At 37.7% G+C, this 26,775-nt stretch overlaps 1 protein-coding gene across 2 annotated transcripts; it reads left to right on the forward strand.

The window, feature by feature from the left end:
- LOC125668397 (cysteine-rich venom protein latisemin-like) lies at window positions 1-26,497 on the forward strand. 2 transcript variants are annotated; one of them, XM_056149011.1, is made up of 12 exons: window positions 1-244; window positions 7,390-7,490; window positions 9,855-9,898; window positions 10,525-10,603; window positions 13,731-13,822; window positions 16,107-16,200; window positions 16,920-17,062; window positions 17,340-17,425; window positions 18,847-18,929; window positions 20,470-20,574; window positions 22,784-22,903; window positions 25,784-26,497. In XM_056149011.1, the coding sequence occupies exons 2-12, from the start codon at window positions 7,451-7,453 to the stop codon at window positions 25,903-25,905; spliced, it is 1,008 nt and encodes a 335-aa protein (XP_056004986.1). In that variant the 5' UTR covers window positions 1-244; window positions 7,390-7,450; the 3' UTR covers window positions 25,906-26,497. The 2 variants fall into 2 exon arrangements, with proteins under 2 accessions (XP_056004986.1, XP_056004987.1); XM_056149012.1 differs by having other exon boundaries at window positions 202-326.
- The last annotated feature ends 278 nt before the right edge of the window (window positions 26,498-26,775 follow it).

Consider the following 26,775-nt stretch of genomic DNA (forward strand, 5'->3'; position numbering starts at 1 on the left):
CAAAGGACGAGACGAACAGGAAGCACGATAAGGACCTATAGTTTGTGACATCTTTTGAGCTATACTTTTAATTTTGCAAATACATGTATGTGCAATACGAGAGATCTTCCACAATTTTGGAAATTTGCCAAAGGACAATGATAGACTAAATCATATTTTAAGAGGTTTGAGAATAGATAAGGCTATATTTTGGAGCATTCTAGGTGGTATACCATCAGGATCCGGACGTTCGTTTATATTCAAGGTCAGTAGCTGATCCGGTACTTCTTGATCTGATATGATAAAATTATCGAGATGACATAGAGGAGGTCCTGGATCATGTAATGGTACTTCAGGCTCTTGTTGTGTGTTGGAGATATTGATAAATGTATTAGTTGATCATGAGGTAGAACGTAGGTAGTTTCCTGCAAAACCTTGAAAAGGTACTAGTATATAGAAATAATAGGCAATAGTCGGATTGGGTTAAGGAAACGTCAAGGCTAATATTGTGGCAACTTTTGGCGATATATCTGAGACAAAATGGTTCCTCATTTAGAATTATGGACACTAGAAGCTGCAGTTCCTCGGGGCTCTAGAAGCTGGGCTTCCTTGGGGCTCTAGAAGCTGGGTTTCCTTGGGACTCCAGAAGCTGGGCTTCCTTGGGGCTCTAGAAGATGGGCTTCCTTGGGACTATAGAAGTTGTACTTCCTTGGGGATCTAAAAGCTGGAGGTCTTTGGGGTTCTAGAAACTGGTGTTCCACAGGGATCTAGAAGCTGGGCTTACTTGGGGCTTTGTTACGGCACGTTTGGTCGCATTGGCACGTTCGGTCGCCTGGCGACGATACGTGCGGCACGTTTGGTCGCCGACGACCATTCGTTCCGCACATTTCGTCGCCAGCGACCAAACATGCCGCATGTATATCGTCGCCCGGTGACCGAATGTGCCGTGAGGGTGGACACTAATGGTCGTCAATTTTAGGCCATACCCTAGCACGAATGGTCGCCACCCAAGCCCCCTGTCCCAACAAAATGGGTGTGTGTTCATGTGTGTGTGTTTGTGTGTATGTATTTGAGTGACGGTGTGAGTGTGTGTGCATATACGTGTATGTGTGTATATATATGCGTGTGTGTTTTGCATTACACATACACATACGTACACACTTTTGTGACACAAATCAAGTACGATACAAAGCCAACAAACAAAAAAAAAAAAAAAAACTGGACATTTCTGGATGGAATTTGATGGGAATTTATTTTGCAAACACACGAGTTGCAACATTTTAGCAAGACAATACTCTTACGTACCATCCTTATGGCACGCCGTTTTTATATTCATTCCTCTTCAAAGATAACTCATAAATCTTAAAAGACATCTTATAAAAGATATAAAATATCTTAATATGTTTTTATACGAGATATCTTATATATAAATATATCTCATATAAACTTTATAAGATGTCTTATTAACGTTTTTGATTTAAGATATCTCATTAACTCTTATAAGATATTTTATAACTTTTATAAGGTATCTTATAAAAGAAATTTTATAATATATCTAATATATTTTATAAGATATCTTGTAAAACATATAAGATATCATATGTTTTATAAGATATTTCTTAAACTTTATAGGATATCTTATATTTTTATAAAATATCTCATAAATGAATTTTTATAAGATATCTTATAAACTATATAAAACATCATATTGTTGTGTAATACTTGTACTTGAGTGAAATCTGTGACCTAGATTGTTGTAGAGTTCGATGTTTATCACGTAGTAGAAAGATGACGAACTGTGTCTTTCAAGAATGTACCAAAACATTTATTCTGATTATGAATACAATGTGAATTTAGCCGATGATAATACATGTACTACCATTTGTTATTTTGTTATGGTTTGATAAGAAAATAAAATCTTTGAATTCGGCATAAACAACACTGCCTGTGCAGTGCACAGTTTTAATTTTAGTGAACATAATATTCATGAACAGCACTTTACCGCTTACCATGTTAACTTATTGTAAAAAGAATCCATCAGTACTATCATGATGAACACAATAAAACAAGGAATTTAAGCCAACTACTGTACTAGCGATAAGCATGAAGTAAAATGTACAAAATAGCTACAGAATTGGTACTTTTACAAAGTACGAATCAAATTGAACAGATGGAGTAAGCAAATCTATAAATTTGCAACTTCATAGGTACATGTATGAAGCACTTTTCATACATGAAATTGGTTCTCCCAAAATACAGCCACTATCTTTTAAAGAGAGAGAGAGAGAGAGAGAGAGAGGGAATGTGAGTGTGTGTGAGAGAGAAAGATTACATGGGATGATGGTAGGGGCAGCGCGGAGATAGCCCTGACTTGTTTAAGAGTAGGCGTCTATGGAGGAATACTAGTTTTGTGGGTATATCCATGCCATTATTCGTGCACTCTCTCCTCTTGTAGGCCTACCCTTTTACCCCATATTTATGAAATGCAAGATTAGGCCCTATATTATCTGCACACTTGAAACACGTCGAAGATTTAAAGAGCTGTTTCGAATCGGAATAAGATGTACTGTGATTCTTTCTAGGGAGCGTCCACTAGTTTATCATTGTTAATCGAAGGGTATTAGAAAGCGCCATATCTCACTTATAGCTATTACATGCCAATTCAAAAGACTCGTTCAGTTTGATCAAACCGGAAAAAATTGATGAAGAATTTGGAGAAGAAGGTGGAGGAGATTAGAAGGGAGGAAGAGAAGGAAGGGGAATAGATGCTGGAGGAGGAAAAAAAAAAAAAGGAAAGTTGGGGTACGTTTGGAGTTGGGGCCTGGGTGGCGACCATTCGTGCTCGGGTATGGCCTAAAATTGGCGATCAATCGTGTCCACCCTCACGGCACGTTCGATCGCTCGGCGACGATACGTGCGGCACGAATGGTCGCCGGCGACCAAACGTGCGGCACGAATGGTCGTCGGCGACCAAACGTGCAAACACGACCAAACGTGCCGTAACAGGGCTTTAAAACTGGACTTCTTTGGTGCTCTAGAAGCTGGATTTCCTTAGGGCTCTAGAAGCTGGACTTTCTATGGATTCTAAAAGCTAGGCTTCCTTGGTGCTCTAGAAACTGTGCTTCCTTTGGGGCTTTAGAAGCTGGGCTTCCTTGGAGATCTAGAAACTGGAGTTCTTCGGGGTTCTAGAATCTGGTGTTCCTGGTGGTTCTAGAAGCTGGCATTCCTGGGGGGCGGGTTCTAGAAGATGGAGTTCCTTAGTGCTCTAGAAGCGGGGAATCCTTAAAGCTCACTCTGAAGGAATAAAATAATGTTCCAGAACGTATGTTTGATTGTAATTGTGAGACCTGTTTTGTTAATTTTCACAATCCAGAAGTCTTTTGGACATCATTATGGTATTAACGAACATTATACACGTGATCACGTGTATGTAGAACTAACTCTTGAGTCAGCCGTGCTTAACTATAGCCCAGTCATTTCAATTGTGTTGAATATTTGACCACGCCATTGATATATATGAACTGGCACAAAGCGTTGACCTTGACATTTGAGTTCTTAATGAATAGAGGGGTCTATCTTGAATAGTTCAAGCGTTATGACCGGGTTAAGGAAATGTTTGAGCATAACTGTGCAGAATGCTATAAGTTTAACTGTGTAGATAATGATTCAATACTTATTCTATTTGTCCAGATATGTTATATGTATACTACTTCAACCTGTCCTGTTTGAAAATTTGTATGTTGATTCTAATTTTGAAAGGGTTTGGGAAGGACTACATTTTGTGGCGGAAGGATTCTTTAATAAAAAAATATATATCTAAATTTGCACGATTTTACAGTTTTTGTTTTATGCAACATATTGTCAATAATTATACATCTAGGTATTTATTCAATTTTGTGATTTATGATACAAATAGTAAAGATTTGGAACTGATTCAAATGTTGTAAATTCATTAATTTGGTTTATGCATTTTTGTAAACAGTACACCGAACATCTCTACTGATTTATCCGAAATATTTTATTCAGGAAAATTCAGCATTTTTGACCAATTATTCAATGTGTGATTTATATGCAACATAAGAAAATAACACTACCCCTACTACAAGTGTATATTCTAATATTTACATTTGCAACTGTTTTCTCCTACATAACACTATTACGAGCAATACGTATTTATTTCTGGATAAATCTACTACGGGGTCAACAAAGGTCACGGCTGTGCGTATGAACATTTGTTAAAAGTAGGTAACAGGTACTACTTTTACTAAGGCAATACACATCTAGCAATCGCTCTCACTTACTACAGAAATCTTTCAATAGATGAAATCAACATCACAATATGTATTTACGGTTTTATTTGTATTCCAAGCAGTGAACTTTCATCAATAATTGATAAAAACATTTCTGTAAACAATGTCTTTAGTTACTATCCTACTAGGCCTAATGTATGTCTAAAATTTCGTCTGCTACAACTTCACCCTGGTCATCGGTGATGCGGAATTGTACCTACTGCTAGACGATGACATTAGGCTTTAGCAAAAAGGTCATTCACAGGATGTATGGCCGATAAGTCGTCAAAGTGCATTAGACCTACACACCACACTGCTTCCGTGCCACAGCAGCCATAGTGCTTGATGTCGGTTTCCAAGTTTATGTCGGGACATCGAAGCGAGGCGTCGTTAAAAACCTATTACAAAAAATTATCGAGTCAAAAGAAGCGTTCAGTGAGCTCATGTTTATCAACAATTACATATCCAAATCCAAACCGTCCCTTACCTTCGTGCAGTTCCACATTCTCTGCGATGTTCAGTTCTTTCCGGAGATTTATCTGAGCTGCGTCCTCTGTCCTGTCTATAAAAGATTTGTCTACACCTGACGACTGCCGCCCTGTTCTTCATGTTCCTCCATCTCAGTCTTCTGTTAACTCCGCAATATCCACAGAATATCTTTCAAAGTCGGTCTTCAACGTCTTTCTTCACTTTTCAAAAGTCAAAGCGCATCACAACTCTAAGTGTAACACTGCGCATCCCCGTTTAAATCATAATTCCCCCACTCCCTAAAATTAGACATATGGAAGAGTTTTCCATTATATACTCCCGAGTTAATGTATAAGTATATGTTGATATACTTGCTTTCTAGCGTCTTAATAATTAAAACAGTTCTTCATTTTATAGAACTTTGTTTTGTGTTGTCGTCATTTTGAACATCTATGACGCTTCGTTGTGGACGTCAACAATTTGAAATGTATGGAAACGTGTTGTTAACACAATTCAGCAATGTTACCAACCAAAAATGTAAATATAAGTAATAAGGTATCATTTAAAAATATTTATCGGGATATAAATACGGGTTGGTACATGATCAAATTTTCCATAAAGCCCTTCGGGCTTTATGGAATTTGATCACGTGACCAACCCGTATTTATATCCCGATAAATATTTTTAAATGATACCTTATTTCTTAATTGAACTCTCGAATTCCATAGCATGAATTTTTCCGTATCTTAAAGAGGTTCGCACCTGACATTTGGAGTAATTTCAATTTTTGGGGAAGTGTATTTTTGATTTCTACATTGAAGGAGAATTAGGAAATTAAAAAGAAAAACTGGGGTTACAACGCTTGTTATTGAGCTATATTGTTCTAAACATGACCTTTTTGCATTTAAAATTTATTCAATTAAACTTGATGTTTCTGTTAATGTCAACACAACATAAGCAACACAAATTAATCAGTACATAAAATAGATACATAATCATGTCTTCTAACACTACAAATATAAAAAAATAATAATAATAGTAATGGAAATATACGAAAAACTTCATGATATCAAAATTGAGAGTTTAAAAGGACATATTAGGGGTAATGTCAATTTCTAAAATTTTACATAATTTTCAAGGTTTGGTCTTCCAATTTAAAATACAACTAAAAAAAAAGTGGGGTTGGAAATCAAATTTTTGAATTATTGGCTAAAATACTAAATTTTTATAAAAAAAAAATTCGAGTAAATTAATTAAAACTTTTTTAAGAATCGGTGTTCTGTTTGGTAAATATATATCAACCAAGTTAATAAATTACAATAGTTGAACTAGTTCCAAGTCTCAACTACCTGTATCATAAATTATAAAACTGAAATACACGTATAGGGGTATAAAATAGACGATACATTGGATGAAACAGAAACTGTAATATCGTGCAGAATTAGAACTGTTTGATTAATGAATCCTTCCGCCACAAAAAATAGTCCCTGTCAAACTCTTTCAAAATTTGAATTGAAACAAAAAATTTCAACTGGATAGGGTTCAGCAATAGATGTGTACTATATTTGCACCAATGTGATCAGTATTGAACCAGTGAATACTTAGTTGTAGCATCCTGCGCAGTTGTACTCAAAAGGTAACTTCCTTAAGTGCAAAAAGGTCATTATTATTTCAGTTTTTTAAAAATATGTTTATATACTGCAAGAAGACATGAGTGTGTATTTATTTGATATAAAGATTGATTCGTGATGCTTACACCAACAGACATATCGAGTTTTTGTGAATAAATCGATAGTAAAAATAAGTGCGAAAAGGTAAAGGCTAACACACTGCAACTCAATAACAAGCACTCCGACCCCAGTTTTTAATTTTAATTTCTCCTTCAATTTATGACACAGCCCAGTAGTTAAGTACTTCGTTACTAGCTTGAAAATACGGATGTATATTTAATTGATGTGATGAAATTTAGAAATTCATTTCAAAATTAAGGATTATCTCCCTCATGCATAGCTCTGATCCTTAAACGAATTTGACTCCAGTCTTTGACACTCTGTTTTTTCTCTTTAGTTCTTGCAAGTTTATTGTTATTTCGGATTTCCAATATTTCGGCTTGAGCATCACTGAAGAGACATTATTTGTCGAAATGCGCATCTGGTGCATCAAAAATTGGTACCGTATAAGTTTTACGCGTCAACCGTAACTCGACACGTGTGTGACGGCATAATCCTATTACGTGTTTTACGTCATCAACGTTCTAACGTTAGACGTTTTTATGATCCTTCACTCACCCGTAAGTTTTATAATTTTCTTTTCCTTTCTAATAAATCTAGGCTCTTTTGATAGCTGAAACTGTTTTTTTTTTTTTAATTCCACAACGATGTCTGGGTATATCTCGTTATAATTTTCAATAGTTTGACAAATAAAATGAAAATTTATAAAATGAATAAAGTAAAAGAAGGAATACCGAGGATTTTGTGATATATATTATGATTTAAACAACAATCAACGAGATAGTTTGAAAATACAATAAATTCCTCACTAACCAATTAAAATCAAACATTGCTTTCATCAGTTACGACGTTATATTTAGGACATGGATCATTAATCTCTATAGGTTTTCTCTGTCAGGCGCGCTGTGTCATTTTTCCTGTAGGTAATCTAAAGCTCGGGGCGTTGACTCCTTGTTTAGACATCTCAGCTGTTGGACCTTCGGAATGGAACCAAGCACCTGCCTAGCTCTGCTGGCGTGGACAGGTAAGAGTAATTAATGAATTTTAACTGATTGGAATTCTGGGTAAAAAAAGAAATCTTTAAACCTTTTTTTTTTCAATCACATCAGCTTTTCTGTATTTTTTTTTTTTTTCATATGAAAAAAGAAAAAAACCTCACACGGGCCTTTCTGCATTCTCATTTCACGCAATGCATTTTAACGCACACGAGACGTGTTTTATGCATTTTTTTGATTGTGATTTGATGACAGATGAGTGCACGCGCAACAGATGTCCGAGTGGATAATATCTATAGATTATGCATAATTCTGTTAATGAAGTTAAAGTTTGGAGAATAAAGTTCAAGAAATAACACTGAGACTCTTGATGTGAAATAATCGTAGTCAGAGCACAGCAATATAGTAGTAAAACATCAGATAAACACAGCCCAGCATAGATATACTAAAACATCTTATAAATAGAATACAGCACTATTGTAATAAAAGATCTTATAAAATATTTGATTACTTTATTACCATGATTATTCACGTTTGATTGATATACACATATTTATGAAATGAATATATCAATGTCACACACGGTGTATCGAGAGTACGACGAGGAGGACATTGGAAAATAAAACTGATTGGTTTCCAATTATTCATTTTCCTTCCCTGAAAATCAGTTCTCAGTCGCGAATCCAGGTATTTTTTTCGCCCATGGCAATTTGTTTTTTCGGAAAAGGGTGATAGGGGTCTACCATTAAATAGTTCAATACGGAAACTGTATGAAATATAGACAAAAGTTTGTTTTGTTTTTCTAACTTGAGGGGAGATGAATCCATATATGCGTTTTCAAGTCGTTTGTAAATTTAAAATTAGGATAAATTACTGAATTCAATAAATGAATGGAATTGTTTTGTATGTTTCCTCTCTGAAATGTTTTCGTTTTTATGTTGATATTCTTTTAAAGGTAATAAAGTCACATAACGATGAATGGCACGTATTGGTACAGATTCGATCATCTGAATTGTTATTTATCTTAATTTGTTTATAGGTATTGGTTAATGGGGATGACAGCGAGTTGAAAACCATTAACAAACTGAATTCTATTGTTGAAAAAAGAATTAAAAACCAAAACATACACAGTATAATAAATAAAAAGAACTATAAATTCAAAAGATGGCGAAAAAAAATAACAAACCAAAACAAAGATAGTATGGATCCAGGCATGTTCAAATCACCAGCCCCCGGGGCCAGGACGGACCCACAATCAAAATTGAACATAAATTAAAAATTCTATGATAGTCTCCCAAGAATGATATCCGTTAAAGGTCGTATCCGAAAGACCTGTTATTCTCACTTCTAATTGCCGAGTGTTTGGCGAAGGAGCAATCACTACCTACTATGTTAGTCTTAGGTATGACACGGCCATGGCACGATCGAGGATCCGACTCGCGACCTCCCGGTTACGAAGTGAACGCTCTACCACAGAGCTACCGCGACCCTTGGAAGTTATCTTGTGTAGTGGGTAATTTTAAAATTTTCTTTTCAAGAACACAATATTGATTTACAAGTACATGTAGATTAATCAATATGAAAGTGTTGTCATGTAGCAGAGATTCAATATTACTCGCAACAGAATTGACGAACTTACACTGTCCCAAACTTACGAGACTTAATCCATGTATGTGCAAAGTGACACCGGCGAGTGTTGTGGCCTATGAACACCCTTGTAACTAATACAGAAAAGTTTGAACTGAAAAGAGAACATCGACTTCATGAATCAACTTTACATAAAACTTGAAATACCACTGTTGACTGAAACAAAATATTTCTTCTGCATTTCTCAAGTACTTTTCAAGTCCTTTGTAATTACATGAAGTATTATTATTATTTTTTTTTTTTTTTTTTAGATCTGTGTCGCGTTGAATAGACCCAATGCTTTCTATCAATGTGATTTCCCCCCAAACATTTCACACGTGAGAATATCACCCACAAAGTGTTCAATACTTGCACACGTATGTAAAAACAGTTTGGGACAGACAGAATAGCGTTTTATTATTTATCAATATACGGCGATATATACATGGACTTGTCACGGTCTATCAAACATTGTAGGTTTCGCCATTTAGGAAAACACAGAGATATGTACATTGTACAGGCACGGAGAATCAGTCTCTCCCCCCTCTCTTAGACTGTCCCAACTTCGACTGTACGATCAGGTTATAATAGGGTCATCCGTGGATCGAGAGCGCGTTAGAGTAACTGGTCTGTCCGGGCCTATTATACCTACCTCTCACCTGTAATTACAGGTGCTTGTTGATGTTTATTTTTGTCCACTGTGTCTGTGATGAACTACATTGGGAGCGTATTGTTGGACTTCTTGAAATGTTTGTTTCATGTTTTAGGTGTGTTATCTGTGATAGCTTCCGGTCATCGCCTCAAGAGATCCGTACGTAATGAAATTATTTTGAATATTTTTGAGAACAATATTTATCAGTGATCTCTCTCTCTCTCTCTCTCTCTCTCTCTCTCTCTCTCTCTCTCTCTCTCTCTCTCTAACAAATATATATAACAAAGACGTTGCTAATTGTTTTTGGTATATTTGAACTGCCTGATAAACCATGTAGACATGGAGAAAGTGCTAACAGTAAATGATTGGTTTTTTTATGGAATTTGTCATTCTGATTTTCATTGCTTATTTACAACTGTACCGAATCAACTTCTAATATATATATATATATATATATATATATATATATATATATATATATATTAAAAGAAATAGAATAAACAGTACACAAAGTTAAAAATTTAACGCAAGCGCTTTCATAAACACAATTTGGATATATATATATATATATGTGTGTGTGTGTGTGTGTGTATTTTGTATATTGAAACAAGCGATTGGCACTCTTCAGTAGATTGGAGGGTGGGCACTCTTCAGTAGATTGGAGGGGTGGGATGGGTATGCGAGAAGTGTCGGCTGGGAACTACTAGTACAATATATTCGTTCAGACCTCTTGTCTAGACAAAAGAATCCTTCGCATTGTTTCAAATGTCCACTGTTTGTTACAGACAAGCTGCGCTAAGAAGTATGAAGTCATCCCAAACCATTCAGCGTGTCTCCCTAAGTCCTCCACGGCGAGCGCGTCAGGTACGGTGATTTAGACAGCTACGGTGATTTAGACAGGTAAGGTGATTTAGACAGGGATTAAGACAGGTACGGTGATTTAGACAGGTACGGTGATTTAGACAGGTATGGTAATTTAGACAGGTACGGTGATTTAGACAGGTACGGTGATTTAGACAGGTAAGGTGATTTAGACAGGTACGGTGATTTAGACAGGTATGGTGATTTGGTTTAGACAGGTAAGGTGATTTAGACAGGGATTTAGACAGGTATGGTGATTTAGACAGGTACGGTGATTTGGTTTAGACAGGTATGGTGATTTAGACAGGGATTTAGACAGGTACGGTGATTTAGACAGGGATTTAGACAGGTATGGTGATTTAGACAGATATGGTGATTTAGACAGGTATGGTGATTTAGACAGGTACGGTGGTTTAGACAGGTATGTTGATTTCGACAGGTACGGTGGTTTAGACAGGTACGGTGATTTCGACAGGTACGGTGATTTCGACAGGTAGGGTGATTTAGACAGTTATGTTGATTTAGACAGTTATGTTGATTTAGACAGGTACGACGGTTTAGACAGGTACGGTGATATGGTTTAGACAGGTAAGGTGATTTAGACAGGGATTTAGACAGGCACGGTGATTTAGACAGGTATGGTGATTTCGACAGGTACGGTGATTTCGACAGGTAGGGTGATTTCGACAGGTATGTTGATTTCGACAGGTACGGTGATTTCGACAGGTATGGTGATTTTGACAGGTATGATGATTTAGACATAGACAGGTATGGTAATTTATACAGGTATGACAATTCATACAGGTATGGTAATTTAGACAGGTATCATGATTTAGACATAGACAGGTATCATGATTTAGACAGGTATGTTGATTTAAACAGGTATGTTGATTTAGACAGGTATCATTATTTGGACATAGACGTATATGGTGATTTAGACATAGACAGGTATGTTGATTTAGACATACACAGGTGTGGTGATTTAGACAGGTATGTTGATTTAGACAGGTATGATGATTTGGACATAGACATATATGATGATTTAGACATAGACATATATGATGATTTAGACAGGTATGATGATTTAGACATGGACAGGTATAATGATTTAGACTTAGACAGGTATGGTAATTTATACAGGTATGACAATTCATACAGGTATGGTAATTTAGACAGGTATCATGATTTAGACATAGACAGGTATCATGATTTAGACAGGTATGTTGATTTAAACAGGTATGTTGATTTAGACAGGTATCATTATTTGGACATAGACGTATATGGTGATTTAGACATAGACAGGTATGTTGATTTAGACATACACAGGTGTGGTGATTTAGACAGGTATGTTGATTTAGACAGGTATGATGATTTGGACATAGACATATATGATGATTTAGACATAGACATATATGATGGTTTAGACAGGTATGATGATTTAGACATGGACAGGTATGATGATTTAGACAGGTATGTTGATTTAGACATAGACAGGTGTGATGATTTAGAAAGGTATGGAAATTTAGACAGATATGTTGACTTAGACAGGTATGATGATTTAGACATAGACAGGTGAAAGAAAGGTGAAGATAACGAACAGTGATCAATCTCACTACTCCTATAAGCAATACAAAATAGTTAGGCAAACACGGACCCCTGGATATACCAGAGGTGGGATCAGGTGCCTAGGAGGAGTAAGCATCCTCTATCGACCGGTCACACCCGCTGTGAGTCCTATATCTTGATCAGGTAAACGGAGTTATCCGTAGTCAAAATCAGTGAACCAAGAACGGTCTAACAATCGGTATGAAACACGTCAGACTGTATAGGATGTTTTGCTCAGTGATATAGACGCGTTGTGTTTTAACCGGTAACCTTAACACTTTTATATTGTACAGAACATTGTGCTCAGTGACATAGACGCGTTGTGTTGTAAACGGTAACCTTAATACTTTTATATTGTACAGAACATTGTGCTCAGTGATATAGACGCGTTGTGTTGTAAACGGTAACCTTAATACTTTTATATTGTACAGAACATTGTGCTCAGTGACATAGACGCGTTGTGTTGTAAACGGTAACCTTAATACTTTTATATTGTACAGAACATTGTGCTCAGTGATATAGACGCGTTGTGTTGTAAACGGTAACCTTAATACTTTTATATTGTACAGAACATTGTGCTCAGTGATATAGACGCGTTGTGTTGTAACCGGCACCCTTAACACTTTTATATTGTATAGAATGTTGTGCTCAGTGACATAGACGCGTTGTGTTGTAACCGGTAACCTTAATACTTTTATATTGTATAGAATGTTGTGCTCAGTGACATAGACGCGTTGTGTTGCAACCGGCACCCTTAACACTTTTATATTGTATAGAACGTTGTGCTCAGTGATATAGACTCGTTGTGTTGTAACCGGTAACCTTAATACCTTTATATTGTACAGAACATTCATAGGCGTAGCTTGGGTTAGAATATTACCGAGGCAGGGGGTCTGGGCTATCGACATTTTAACAACGTAAAAGGTGTTTTTTTTTACCGAGGCAGCTGCCTCGGTTGCCTCAATGGAAGCTACGCCACTGACATTGAGCTCAGTGATATAGATGCGTTGTGTTGTAACCGGTAACCTTAACACTTTTATATTGTATATAACGTTGTGCTCAGTGATATAGACGCGTTGTGTTGTAACCGGTAACCTTAACACTTTTATATTGTATAGAACGTTGTGTTCAATGATGTAGACGCGTTGTGTTGTAACCGGTAACCTTAACACTTTTATATTGTGAAGGTGGTCCTGTTATTTGATTTCTGTGTATTGACGTCATCAAAAGATTATATTTGTACTTTGATAATTAGCGATGCTAGTATACCAACATTATGTTATGCAGTTTGAATGAACTATCTAAGTCATTGTTGGTACATTAAAACAATACCCATTTGAATGGGAGCATGTGTGTATGATGTAGTGTTGTGTACAACTCTTTTTAACATGTAGGTTTTATATCATGGGGAAAAGTCAAATGTTTTGATCGAGAAATGAAATACATTGAAACGTGATGGGTTTTAATGATATCTCTGAAGTTTGTCAGCTCAATTATCATTACAATTTCTTTACATAATTTTAAGGCGTCTCAGATGCTGACAAGAGAGCCATTGTTGATAAACACAACGAGTTCCGATCAGGTGTGCAGCCCACAGCAGTCGCCATGGCTAAAATGGTGAGTTGGATAAACCTGCACATGCGCGGTGATTGTTGTCAAATTCAAGGGTGCAGAACATACTATTTAAGTACACTTATTATATTTAGTGTAAGTCATTAAAACGAGATGTGTTTATGAAACACTGATGCCCCCGCATGACAGCACAGTAATTCTGGTAACAAAAGAAAGATCTTGCCACAAGGAATATACATGTGAAACATGCAAGCTCAAGAACTAATCTTTCAAAAGATATAGCCAAGGTTATAACGTTTTTGCGGACAAACAGACAAACCAACCAGGGCCGTAAATTACATGGAGGCGGAGGAGGCAGCTGCCTCCTCCAACTTTTGAGCCAAAAAAAATTTAAATTTAAAGTTCATTAGAATTTATGTTGTTTCCAATAACTAAGAACATGATACCTCCCTTAAAAAGCATTCCAAATCTTTCTTTTAGAATGAGTTAATCAAGTAACATCTTAGAAGGCGCTAGAATCAAGGATTTTGCACGAAACGTGTTCAGTGTGCACAGTGTGCACAGACCCCCGCCTATTTTCCTGCCTCCTCCAAATTGAAGGTTAATTTACGGCCCTGCCAACCAGTAGGCGCCCTCTGAAATCGCGGATTACGGGGCATAAAAAGACTGTTTATGTTGGACTCATCAAGTTTTGTTTCATCTAGCAGCATTACATTGATAACAGCATTCTTACTCAGGAAACTTGTCAAAGGTAGCTCACTACACTAAAGCTTATACTATTTACGACTCTACGTCACAAGATGGCGATTTAAATGTTTTGTGAAAGTATTTGTATCGATCGATTTGTTTGTCTAACATTGTAGTTCAGAAGTTAAAGCATTGGGTTGGAAAAAGAGAGAGAAAAAAGCATTGGGTTGGCGAACCGCATATCTCGAGTTCAAATCCGCCAAGTCTTTTGTTCATATGTGTTGAAATATTTTTGTTGTTGAAAATTATGGTTTTTATCCAAATTGGCATATTTTCTGCCTTTTTGACATGTATACTTATCATATACATTGTATCATCATATCTTTTAATGATTAAATCAATTCGTACTGATTTGAAAAACTATTTCTGGGTGTAGTGAGCCACTTAAATTGCATCTAGATCGACTCTTTTCCAATGTCCCTTTGACGTTTTATGATTAAGCAGGGCAAATGTTTATTTAATTAAGTAATTTCTCAGCCTTGATCTAATGTCACTTCATGTGAAATTTGAACTAAAAATCATAAATTGTTGCAAATGAAAGAAATACGATTGATTTTGATTATAATTCGGGAATTTCTCAGAGGCCCTACAAGCTATGTAGGTGAAGTGCTACAAATTTCTCAGGCGCTACCAGCTATATAGCCGAAGTGCTACAGATTTCTCAGAGGTGCTACCAGCTATAGGGGAAGCGCTACTTTGTCAGAGGAGCTACCAGCTATATAGCCAAAGTGCTACAAATTTCTCAGAGGTGCTTTCAGCTATAGGCGAAGCGCTACAAATTTCTCTGAGGCGCTGCCGCTATAGGTGAAGTGTCACAAATTTCCCAGAGGCGTTACCAGCTATATAGACGAAGTGCTACATATTTTTCAGAGGCGCTACCAGCTATAGGCAAAGCGCTACAAATTTTTCAGGCGATTCCAGATAAAGGCAAAAAGCGCTACAAACTTCTCAGAGGTGCTACCAGCTATAGGGGAAGTGCTACGAACTTCTCAGAGGCGCTACCAGCTATAGGGGAAGTGCTACGAATTTCTCAGAGGCGCTACCAGCTATAGGGGAAGTGCTACGAATTTCTCAGAGGCGCTTCCAGATAGAGGCGAAGTGCTACAACCTTCTCAGAGGCGCTACCAGCTATAGGGGAGGTGCTACAAATTTTATATTGTGTATGACGCTCATGGCCAGTGTGGGGCAATATCATGCCCATACCTACCGTGACAATTAAATGAAATAGCCATGATTTAAGTCTGTCTTTGTTTCTCTATTTACAGTCGTGGGACGATGAAATACACTCACGAATTAAAATTTTTCGCTTTAATTTTTCTGTTGTTAAAATACATGTAAAAACTCTCAAAGATTCACAGATCAGACGCGAATTCATGTCCACGAGTTTTGACGTATACGAGTGATTTCGCTATATCAAGTACTCGCGTAAAGTAGTCATGATTTAAGTTAGTGTTGGTTTCTGTGTTTACAGTCGTGGGATGATGAACTGGCCATAATTTAAGTTAGTGTTGTTTCTGTGTTTACAGGCATTTGATTATGAAATAGCCATGGTTTAATTTCGTGTTTGTTTCTCTGTTTACAGTCGTGGGACGATGAAATAGCCATGGTCGCCCAGAAGTATGCTGACGCCTGTAAAGGACTCGTTCATGACGGTGGACGACAACGGGGCATCCCTGGTAAGTGACTCGATCCTCAGGTATCAATGTGTAAGCAAACTAAACGCGGCGACCTTCATACCCATCAGTACTGTATTCCAAGCGATTAAATCAATCGCACCAGGAACCACGAGCTCGTTATCAACTGATACAGATTAAACGGAGGACATTAAAAATCCATGCGAGGAGAGCAGGCAAAAAATAAACGATGAGGATGTCAATATTCAAATAATGTCAGTTAACTTAATTAGCAACCATACATCACATATGATGTCAGCTAACTTAGCAATGATACATCACATGATGTCAGCTAACTTAGTAACGATACATCACATGATGTTAGCTAACTTAGCAACGATACATCACATGATGTCAACTAATTTAGCAACGATACATCACATGATGTCAGCTAACTTAGCAACGATACATCACATGATGCCAGCTAACTTAGCAACGATATATCAAATGATTTTATTACACCTTCCCACTTCAAACGGCCGCCTGGATCTCAAGTACATCTGAATTCTTTATAGTGAAGAAATGCATTCGTCAGCCACTTTATTGCTTCGAACTAAACTCACCAAGGAAAATATACTTGTAACGCCTCCCATAACTAATATACAATTAGTGCCTCTAGAAACTGAACACAACAAAGCATGTCTAGAATATTAGTAATACAAATTTATTTAGATGTGTCGATTGTGTGACCTTGACATTAACTACATGCTATTTGATGACAGGTCGTTTCTCTGTTGGCCAGAACTTAGCCAGCGCCTCCTATGACCTGGGGTGGCCTAAAGTTGTGAAGCTGTGGTACGACGAAGTAAAAGATTTCACCCTGGGTGGGACCAACCAGCTTTCCCTAGTGGGCCACTATACACAGGTAACGTCCAAATAGCCCTTCTGACATAATACCTCTGAAGCCTCTGACAATGTCTAAAAGCCATCATACAAAGAGTTGTAATCTATTTTCTGCTGAAACACAAGACCTGGAGGGGATTTCAGCATTCCAGTATCCCTCTACCAGAGAGAGAGAGAGAGAGAGAGAGAGAGAGAGAGAGAGAGATTTATTGTGTGTTTCAACACAACACAATCAATGGTAGAGGACCATATAAAACAGCTGTAGATATGATAAACTGACATTTGATATTTACGTCTAGGTTGTTTGGGCGAAATCAATAAAAATCGGATGTGGATACGCCATATGTGGTTCAACAAGAAGTTACGTCTGCAATTACGGACCGGGGTAAGCACAATTTCATCTGATTGAAGATGAACGATCAGAAACTGTGTTGGACTGAATATACCAGTAAACCAGTGGCGTAGCCTGAGTTAATTAATGTGTACGCCTATTGTACGACGAGGGGTCTGGGGGCCGCTCAAGGCCCCCAGCGGGTCCAGGGCAGCACCCTGGTAGGGGGTCCGGGGGAGACTAATGTACCGCAGATACTGCAGACACTTATTTTTCACCTATGTTTGTAGCATTTAATAGGTATTTTTTTGTTTTTTGATGTGTACGCCCGGGCGTTTTGACGTAAACGTAGCTACGCGCCTGTAAACAGATGCATACTGAGGACACTTTCCAGTTACCTGTTAATATCTGGCAGTGTCGCCTTCATCACGGGATGTCGAGTGATTTCATAACTTCCGTGTTTGCCAGCGAGGCAATGTGTTAACGAAAAGCACGTTTACAAAAGAATTGGAAATTCATTCAGTTCATGTACAGCCGAGAATATTTCGATGGAAATATAATCTCAAGATATTTCACGCAAAGCTTTTTATTAGGTCACCTGAGTTACATCGTCGTCCGTCGTGCCTTAACAATTGAATTTGTTTAACTTCTTGTTAAAACTACCTTTCCAATTATCTTCTATTTGGTATGAAGCATCTTTGGGATAAGGGGGATAAATTGTAAATTTCAGGACTCCTACACTCCAAGCCTTAAGGGCGGGGTAAAAAACTGTCAAAAAATGACAAATTTTCAAAAATCTTTTCTACAACCATACATCTGTAAAAATATTTTAATGCATTGTCATGTAAAGCAGATAGGCCTCTACCAAAATTGTAAATTTCATTATCCCCACTCCCCAGGGTAAAGGTTCTGACCTAAGGGTACGGCGAAATTTGGCATATAGTGTTTATGGTTCTAAATTTAAGCTAAGTGAATATTTAGAAGGAGCAGGTAGCCCTTTACCAAAATTGTAAATTTCATGATCTCAGGCACAAGTCTTTCATTAGCTAGGACACTTTCTGGGGCATTTGTGTTTCTAGAACATATTGTTTTATACTGCTGCTGAGTATTGAAACTTAGCTTAGATATGCAGAACAAGAAAATTATAGATTTTATAGTCCTTGGGGCTAGTGATACTTTTACCGTAACTAAAAATCAGGTTACCGGTAAGGCTTGTGGGCCTCTTGTTCTTCATTGAGATGGAAACTATACCAAGAATTAAACATCGAGTGAGTAGAACTCGATGAGATCAGACTGATGTGATGAAATATTACTTTAGAAGTTTTACAAGCTGTACGCTTACAGAACAAATGGCTTTAACATATATCCACTCTATATATGAAACTTTTTATTTTATTTCCTCTAGAAATATTTTATTTGGTAGTTCATTTTTTGCACAATACTTTAAGAAAATGATGGGATTATATTTTGGACAGAGGTAATTTGGACATAAACAATCCCTACACATCTGGAACGTCATGCAGCCAGTGTCAAAGTAACTGTGCCAATAATTTATGTGGTAAGTAACTGTGTAAGAGTTATCGTCCTTCTTTGTTCGGGATATCGCTCTTATAAACTATTTGCACACGCTGAATGTAATGTAAGTATATAGTACTTTAATCAGACTTATCTTTTTGTATTCTCTTTAGAGAAGTTGAGAGGCATAGCCTTCATCGACTTCTCTTCGCAAACATTCATCTTTTCATGTTTTGATTCTGAAAAACGTGTAAATGCTGGAGTCGGTGACGGTTTATGCTTCCACCGACCTTTCGACTCAGATGTGCCTGGATTTACGCAATAGATAAGTTGTTTTCAATTATTTACATGTAACAGTAATGCACAAAACTGCCACAAGGAAATCAACACTTACTTGCTTTTAATCCATTTTCAACATGTCCCCTGTCCCGGGTTTACGTCAACTGGTATTGGGAGAAGCTGTCACAATAGGGGACCAGTTAAGAGAAAAGCAGAAAAGCAGGCTGACGTTATCAGAGTTGTGATTTAAACCCGGGACAGGGGACACGTTGAAAATAGCACATCTGAGTCGAAATGTCGGGTGAAGCATAAACCGTCACCGACTACGGCATTTACACGTTTTCCAGAATCAAAACACGAATGCTTGCAAAGAGAAGTCGATGAAGGCTATGCCTCCATTCTCTACCCAGAGTTCCGTGCGCTCCTCGCACTACACCTCTGTCAACGGCTTTATACAGAAATCTTGTAAAAGTTTCTAACATCCAACATTTATGTTTTGGACTAAATATCTAGTTATATTATGAAATGTTTTTGGTGCAATTAAATTGATGCTTACTGTAAATTGTTTAAAATCGCCGTTTTCTGATCCTAAAATTGAAACTACTTCGTAATATGCGTATGAATGTAGGACATTCACGTGGTGGAGATTTAAATATAAACATGGAATCAAAAGTAAGAAAGACTTTAAAAATACGATAAAATTTTTAAAATAAGAGACAAACAGCTAAATGGTAAATATGTACTTATCAACGTGCCAGTGGGCTATGAAAAGAGTCTTATGTATCACCTGTTGCCAGAACTTTTAAAAGGAAAAGAAACCGAGAATGATTGTTTATATCATGTGATTATATTGTCACATGATTCCAAGCGTTGACAGAGGTGTGTTTAAAGCTTGCGTAACGCGCCCTCTGGTGAGAGAATGGCTATGCCTCTCGACTTCTCTAAAGAGAATAATCTATTTGATGTCCTTATCATAATTTCTTGGGAAATCTTTTTGTTTAGAAAAGTATTTTCGTCTATTTTGTTTGTATGGTTTTTATTTTCGCCACCGTGTACCGTGACTTCCTTTATAAGTTATAAGCTTCCGTTTTTTAAGTTTTATCCGAGAGACCCGTCAGTTTCACCTCTAATTCTGAGCGCTTAGTGAAAGAATAGCCACTACCTAAGTTAACTCAGTCGCGCCGTTGCCATGGTTACCGCGATCAGTAGAAGCCAGCTACCAAAGAAAATATATTCCTTTGCATGTTGTATGAATTCAAACTCTATCTACAATGTTTCAGAACTTTTTTGATTTTACTTCCTAGATTGTCAGGGGAAGGCATGTGAAAATGGCGGTACAATGGATTTCAATACATGCACATGCACATGCAAAACGCCTTCAACAACGTATTTTGGGCCATCCTGCCGATGTAAGTGTTGAACTTACACTGGAACAAACATTGTTTCTTTTTGTATCAAAGTGTTTAACCTTGTGACCTTGAAGTTTGACCTTTCATTTGATACTATGTTTGACATCGGAATTCGGCTCAAATTTTAAAAAATTAATTCAAACTTTAACCTTGCTTATACTTTATGAATGTTAAGTGAAAGGGCTGTCATATTTCATATGCGCAGTCCTTGTGACAAGACTTTTTTGGGGACCAATTTTTATTATTATACTTTCATGTAAAATACTCGAATCTGATTGGTCGAGAAGCATTTGAAAAAACATATTGTTACCCTCTGAGAACAGAAAGCACGCGCCCCAGGGTGATAGTATCTAGCAACGGGTAACAGTACTTGACAACGGGTGATATTATAAAAAATTATCACATGCGTCAAATTTATGCGCTTACGGTTCGCCGTAGATCGTTTGTAAGATCAAATGTACACAGACGAAAGTTTTCTGCTTTCCAGTTTACATAATATTCAGTATAATAAAACAAATATTGCATGTAGTTGTGGGTAACATTGAATTTTCACCCTTCGAGAAACCATTGTCAACCTCGGCTTCGCCTCGGTTGACAATGGTTTTCTCGGGGTGAAAATTTTCAATGCTACCCTCAAATACATGCAATATTTATATATTACCATATTAGCTCACCAGAGTTAAAAGCTCAAGTGAATTTTCTGATCTGCCTGCTTTCTCAAAAGCCTCAGGACCAAAAATGTTGAACTCTTCCTGACATAGTGTAGATTCCAGTTTGCTTAAATCAAGTCCCCAAGTTTGGGTGAGGCCACATTACAAAATCAAAGTTTTACATAGGAATATATAGGGAAATCCCGATGACAGCAGTGCCATGATTAGTCATACTGTTATGCAAGCATACCCACCTTGGTGAATCACGTGACCTTGACATAATAATGGCGACGAAAGTCAACACAAGGGAAAATTCAAACGAGTAACACATTAATCAATAACGAATTGTCGCGTGATTATATGAACATTTGAAAGGTTTTCTCAGGAACAAATCTATAACAAATCTATAATAAATGGTAGTTCTACGTGCGATAGAAGCATAGAACAATGACATAGTTTGTTGGCGATCGGAAAGTTTTTAACTGAAAAAAAAACCCGTCAGTGTTGTCTGCTTCTATCGCTAGTACAACAATCAGTTTAGTATGGACTTGTTCCTGAGACAATTCTTCAAATGTTGATAGAAGTTATGTGACAATTTGTTATTGATAAAGGTGTTACTCGTTTGAGTTTTCCTTTGTGTTGACTTTCGTCGCCAGTTTTGCGTGTGATTAATCATGTTTGTAACGTGATTCGCCTCCGTGATACCCAGGTAGTGCAGTAAGGTTGTTCAAATTATGGTCCTCAGGAGTAGGGTAGGGCCACAATAAGGGATCAAAGTTTTAAAGAATGTAAAGAAGACATTTTTTAAAATCTTCATCGCAATAACAGAAAGCCATGATGAGTCATATTAACATAATAGCATCTTAAAAGATGTTCAAATTCATTTGTTTTGATTTGGGAGCCTCGGGGGGTATGGTATGGTGGTGCCACCATAGGGGATCAAAGTTTTATATGGGAATATACAGGAAATTAATTTAAATAAATTATTTTCAATATGTAGCAAGGAAACACTGATCACAAATCATATCACAATGCAAACGCAAGTTTCCCCCACTGGGGTTAGGGTAGATCAAATGTTATATAAAGCATCTACAGGAAAGAAAATCTCTCAAAAAGTCTTCTTTCAAAACAGCAAGGTCATGTTAGTCATATTGGTATTGAGGCGTCCCCTTGTTGTGTGAATTCGGTTATGTTGTGATCAATTGGGGCTAGGTTGGGGCCAAAATATGAGGTTAAGATTTTTCAATGGAATAACGATAGTAAAATATGTTTTTAAAAAAGCATTACAGTTGAACGACATGAGGGTCAAGGGGACTCAAGTGAGCGATGTGGCCTGTAGGCTTTTTGTCAATATCGATCCAAAGGGAGGATTGCTATCTAGGATGAATATGTTTAATAACCAAGTTTCTGTAATTTATGGGTCAAGGGACTGATGATGTCATATCAATAAAAACATCTATTTCTAAAATATACATTGCAAATTTCATTTCATAATATTTTACTCTATTTTGTAATTATTTATTATGCAATATATAACATGGTGTTTCTTTCTCGTTTAGTGAATTGTACGGGACAGAAGGACGCATCTTATCTGTGTGGGCCACAGTATACCCCCGTCATGTGTGGTACATACACTAATGTACCCGTGGATTGTCCCGCGATGTGTGACGTCTGCCCGTGTAAGTCTTAGAGCTAACCTGCACCTTTTGTACTTACAGCTACTTTGATTGATGTCATAAGATACAAATTGTTAGGTCATTTTTTACACACTGATTTTGACTACCGATTACTCCGTTTACCCGATTTTATAGGGCTCACAGTGGGTGTGATCTGTCGACACGGAATGTTTACTCCTCCTAAACATCAGATCCCACCTCTGGTATATCCAGAGGTCCGTGTTTTACCAAACTCTTCATTTTGTATTCCTTATAGGAGTTATGAGATTCATCACTATTCGTTATTTTAACCTTTTCATACAGCTAAACAGTGCGCGAGTAGCCACTTTGAATATACAAGAGTTAACACTGGGAATAGAATCTCTCACTTGAAGTTTCAGTGATATAAAACACCTTGGACTTTATATCACTTTAATTTTGGAAAATAAAACAACAGTCGTTGTACTTGTGCATCTTGGATTGCTGAGTCTGATTGAGATCAGCTAAGGGTATTCGAGGAAGACCCAGGCTTGCCGAGCCTGATTGAGATCAGCTGAAGGTACCCTAGGAAGACCCAGGATTGCTGAGCCTTATTGAGATCAACTGAGGGTACCCGGAGAAGGTCAAGGATTGCCGAGTCTGAGAGTACCCAGGGAAGGCCCAGGTTTGCCGAGCCTGATTGCTATCAGCTTAGGGTACCCAAGGAAGGCTTATGGTTGCTGAGCCTGATTGATCATGTATCAGCTGAGGGTACTCGAGGAAGGCCCTTGATTGCCGAGCCTGATTGAGATTAGCAGAGGGTACCCAGGGAAGGCCCAGGATTGCTGAGTCTGATTAAGATCAACAGGGGGTACCCGAGGAAGGACAAGGATTGCCGAGCCCGATTGAGATCAGTTGAGGGTACCCGGGGAAGGCCCAGGATTGCTAAGCCTGATTGAGATTAGCAGAGGACACCCGAGGAAAGCCCAGGATTGCCGAGTCTGATTGAGATCAGCTGAGGGTACCCTGTGAAGGCCCAGGATTGCCGAGTCTGATTGAGATCAGCAGGGGGTACTCGAGGGAGGCCCAGGATTGCCGAGTCTGATTGAGATCAGCAGGGGGTACTCGAGGGAGGCCCAGGATTGCCGAGTCTGATTGAGATCAGCAGGGGGTACTCGAGGGAGGCCCAAGATTGTCGAGTCTGATTGAGATCAGCTGCGGGTACCCGAGGAAGGCCCAGGATTGCCGAGCCTGATTGAGATCAGCAGAGGGTACCCAAGGAAGGCCCAGGATTCACGAGTCAAGGTTTTGTGATTACGTACACTCCAAACAAACCCTTGACGAATGTAGCTATGTAAATTTCGGGTTCAAGCTTTACAATGCGTAATATGCTAAAATAAACTGTCCAGTGAAATGGTCTCTTTTCAATACGAATTTCGGACTGGGCACAAAGGTCTTTTCACCTTTTGTTCGCAGTTATCATTGTTACGTCTATCACGTGTTTAGAATGAGAACCGCATTTTGATTGGCTCCATTGTATGACTTGGACCCAATGAAATGCGGACTCCTAAGGCCGAAATTTCAATAGCTACAATCGTCAAGGGTTTGTGTGGAGTGTACATAATCACAAAACCTTGACATGTGAGGATGTTTATTATTATGCGACATACATTTTTTTTAATTGGTCTCGAAATTTGGGAATGACTGTTCATCAAGGTGTTCATATCGATTTAACTCACACTGTAGTCGAGCAAAAAGTCACCCTAAAACCCGTGCAGTCATTGTATGTATTAGTAACGTTACAGCCGGAATTACAGTAACGCTAGGTAACAAATTACATAATCAAATAACTCATTTTAATTACTGCTACCACTAATGAAATTATTAATAATAAAATTTATATAGCGCCTTATATAAAACAAATTACTCTAATTTTACAATTGAATTGCATTACTAATTGAGTTTGCTTGGATTTCCTTCCTTGGAATCAAGTTGAATTACAAACAAAACTCGCTCGATTGACTTCAGACGAAATTGGAACAAGAAAAAAATTACAATTACAAAATGTCCAAGTTTTCCGACTTCTCGTTCTCGAATGATCAGGTTAACTGAAAGTCGTGGTAGTTGTTTGAAAGGTGAAGATAACGAACAGTGATCATTCTCATAACTCCTACATGTACAAGCAATACAAAATAGAGAGTTGGGCAAACACGGACCCCTGGATATACCAGAGGTGAGATTAGGTGCCTAGGAAAAGTAAGCATCCCCTGTCAACCGGTCACACCCGCCATGAGCCCTATATTACACCACAACTAGTGACGGTGTTTTTCAGTAATTTTACACCACGGCTAGTGACGGTGGTTTTTTTTTTTTGGGGGGGGGGGGTTGTTCGGTTTTTTTATAGTAATTTTACACCACGACTAGTGGCAATGTTTTTTAGTTTTTGATTAGGGGCGGTGTTTGAGTAACAATACACTGTTATTAGGGGCGGTGTTTGAGTAACAATACACTGTGATTAGGGGTGGTGTTTGAGTAACAATACACGGTGATTAGGGGTGGTGTTTGAGTAACAATACACTGTGATTAGGGGTGGTGTTTGAGTAACAATACACTGTTATTAGGGGCGGTGTTTGAGTGACAATGCACTGTGATTAGGGACGGTGTCTGAGTAACAATACACTGTGATTAGGGGTGGTGTTTGAGTAACAATACACGGTGATTAGGGGTGGTGTTTGAGTAACAATACACTGTGATTAGGGGTGGTGTTTGAGTAACAATACACTGTGATTAGGAGTTGTATGAAGGTCCAATAACACACTGCTTGTATGTTAGGACCCAAAAGATGGGCGGACTGTCGAGTACAATGAACACATTTCTCTTTATACAGCTACGTGTGATTTAAACAATAAACATGGTGTTTTTCAGATGCCGGGGTTGGATACGATAGTTCTAGTTCGCCCGGCGGTGGACAAAGTAGACTGGAGTCCCAGACGCAGTTATCGTTCCTGTCTACAATTCTCTTCATTGTACTCCAGTTTACTCTTTAACGTGCAGTCTATCACCTGAATGGTAGATTTAGAGGAGGTGGGAGACGCGTTATTTACCAAAAGGATTTCATATTGTCATTTAGGGGCTGTTACCTCCCTTTTGGGGGCGGAAAAAGTACCATTACATGTCGGAACGCCAGCCCAGACAACTAACTATTATACCTTCAATATGTGCAATGTATACATGTAACATAATACTGTTTTCTATAGTTGGAACAGTTAAATTAATACTCATTCGTTAATAAAGTCACTGTTAGGTCTGGGTGAGTAGGTTATGATATTGATGTGTATTTTGATTTACTCTGTGGCAATGACGGGGTGCTTGTTTCACTGTAAGTCTAATGTCAGTCTGTCAGAAATGAAAAATTGACTATTAGTTAATACAGTTCAATCTCTCGTAATTTTTCTATCTCTATGTTAATGCTATTTTCATGTATAAGATATAATATGTAATCTACACGGTGTAAGTAACTGATTATAACACACGAACGGTGAGGTGACGTCATTTTGTTATTTGTTTATAAGAGGTTTCTATGTAACTGTATCAGTTTGTTAATTATGACATTCATATAAACTGTATGTCAAAATGGAATGTAACAAGAATTATCTTTAACCACAGGGGCTAAGCCCGTTTTGGGCCCGAATTCTGTGATACCATAAATATAGAAAGGGGTCTAACTCTGACACAGATAAAAAAAACTAACCACTCGCTTCAAATGCCTAAAAAATCCTAAACTAGGTCAGATATGAGTAGTTTGTCTTTTTCCGTGCATAAATTAATGTTTTAACTACTTGCATGCCAAATCTCAAGTCACTTATTTTTCCTCAGCCGCATCAACTGTTGACAAGATCTGCCATTTTAATGAATAC

This window comes from Ostrea edulis, chromosome 9, assembly GCF_947568905.1.
Source record: "Ostrea edulis chromosome 9, xbOstEdul1.1, whole genome shotgun sequence".
Taxonomy (NCBI): domain Eukaryota; kingdom Metazoa; phylum Mollusca; class Bivalvia; order Ostreida; family Ostreidae; genus Ostrea; species Ostrea edulis.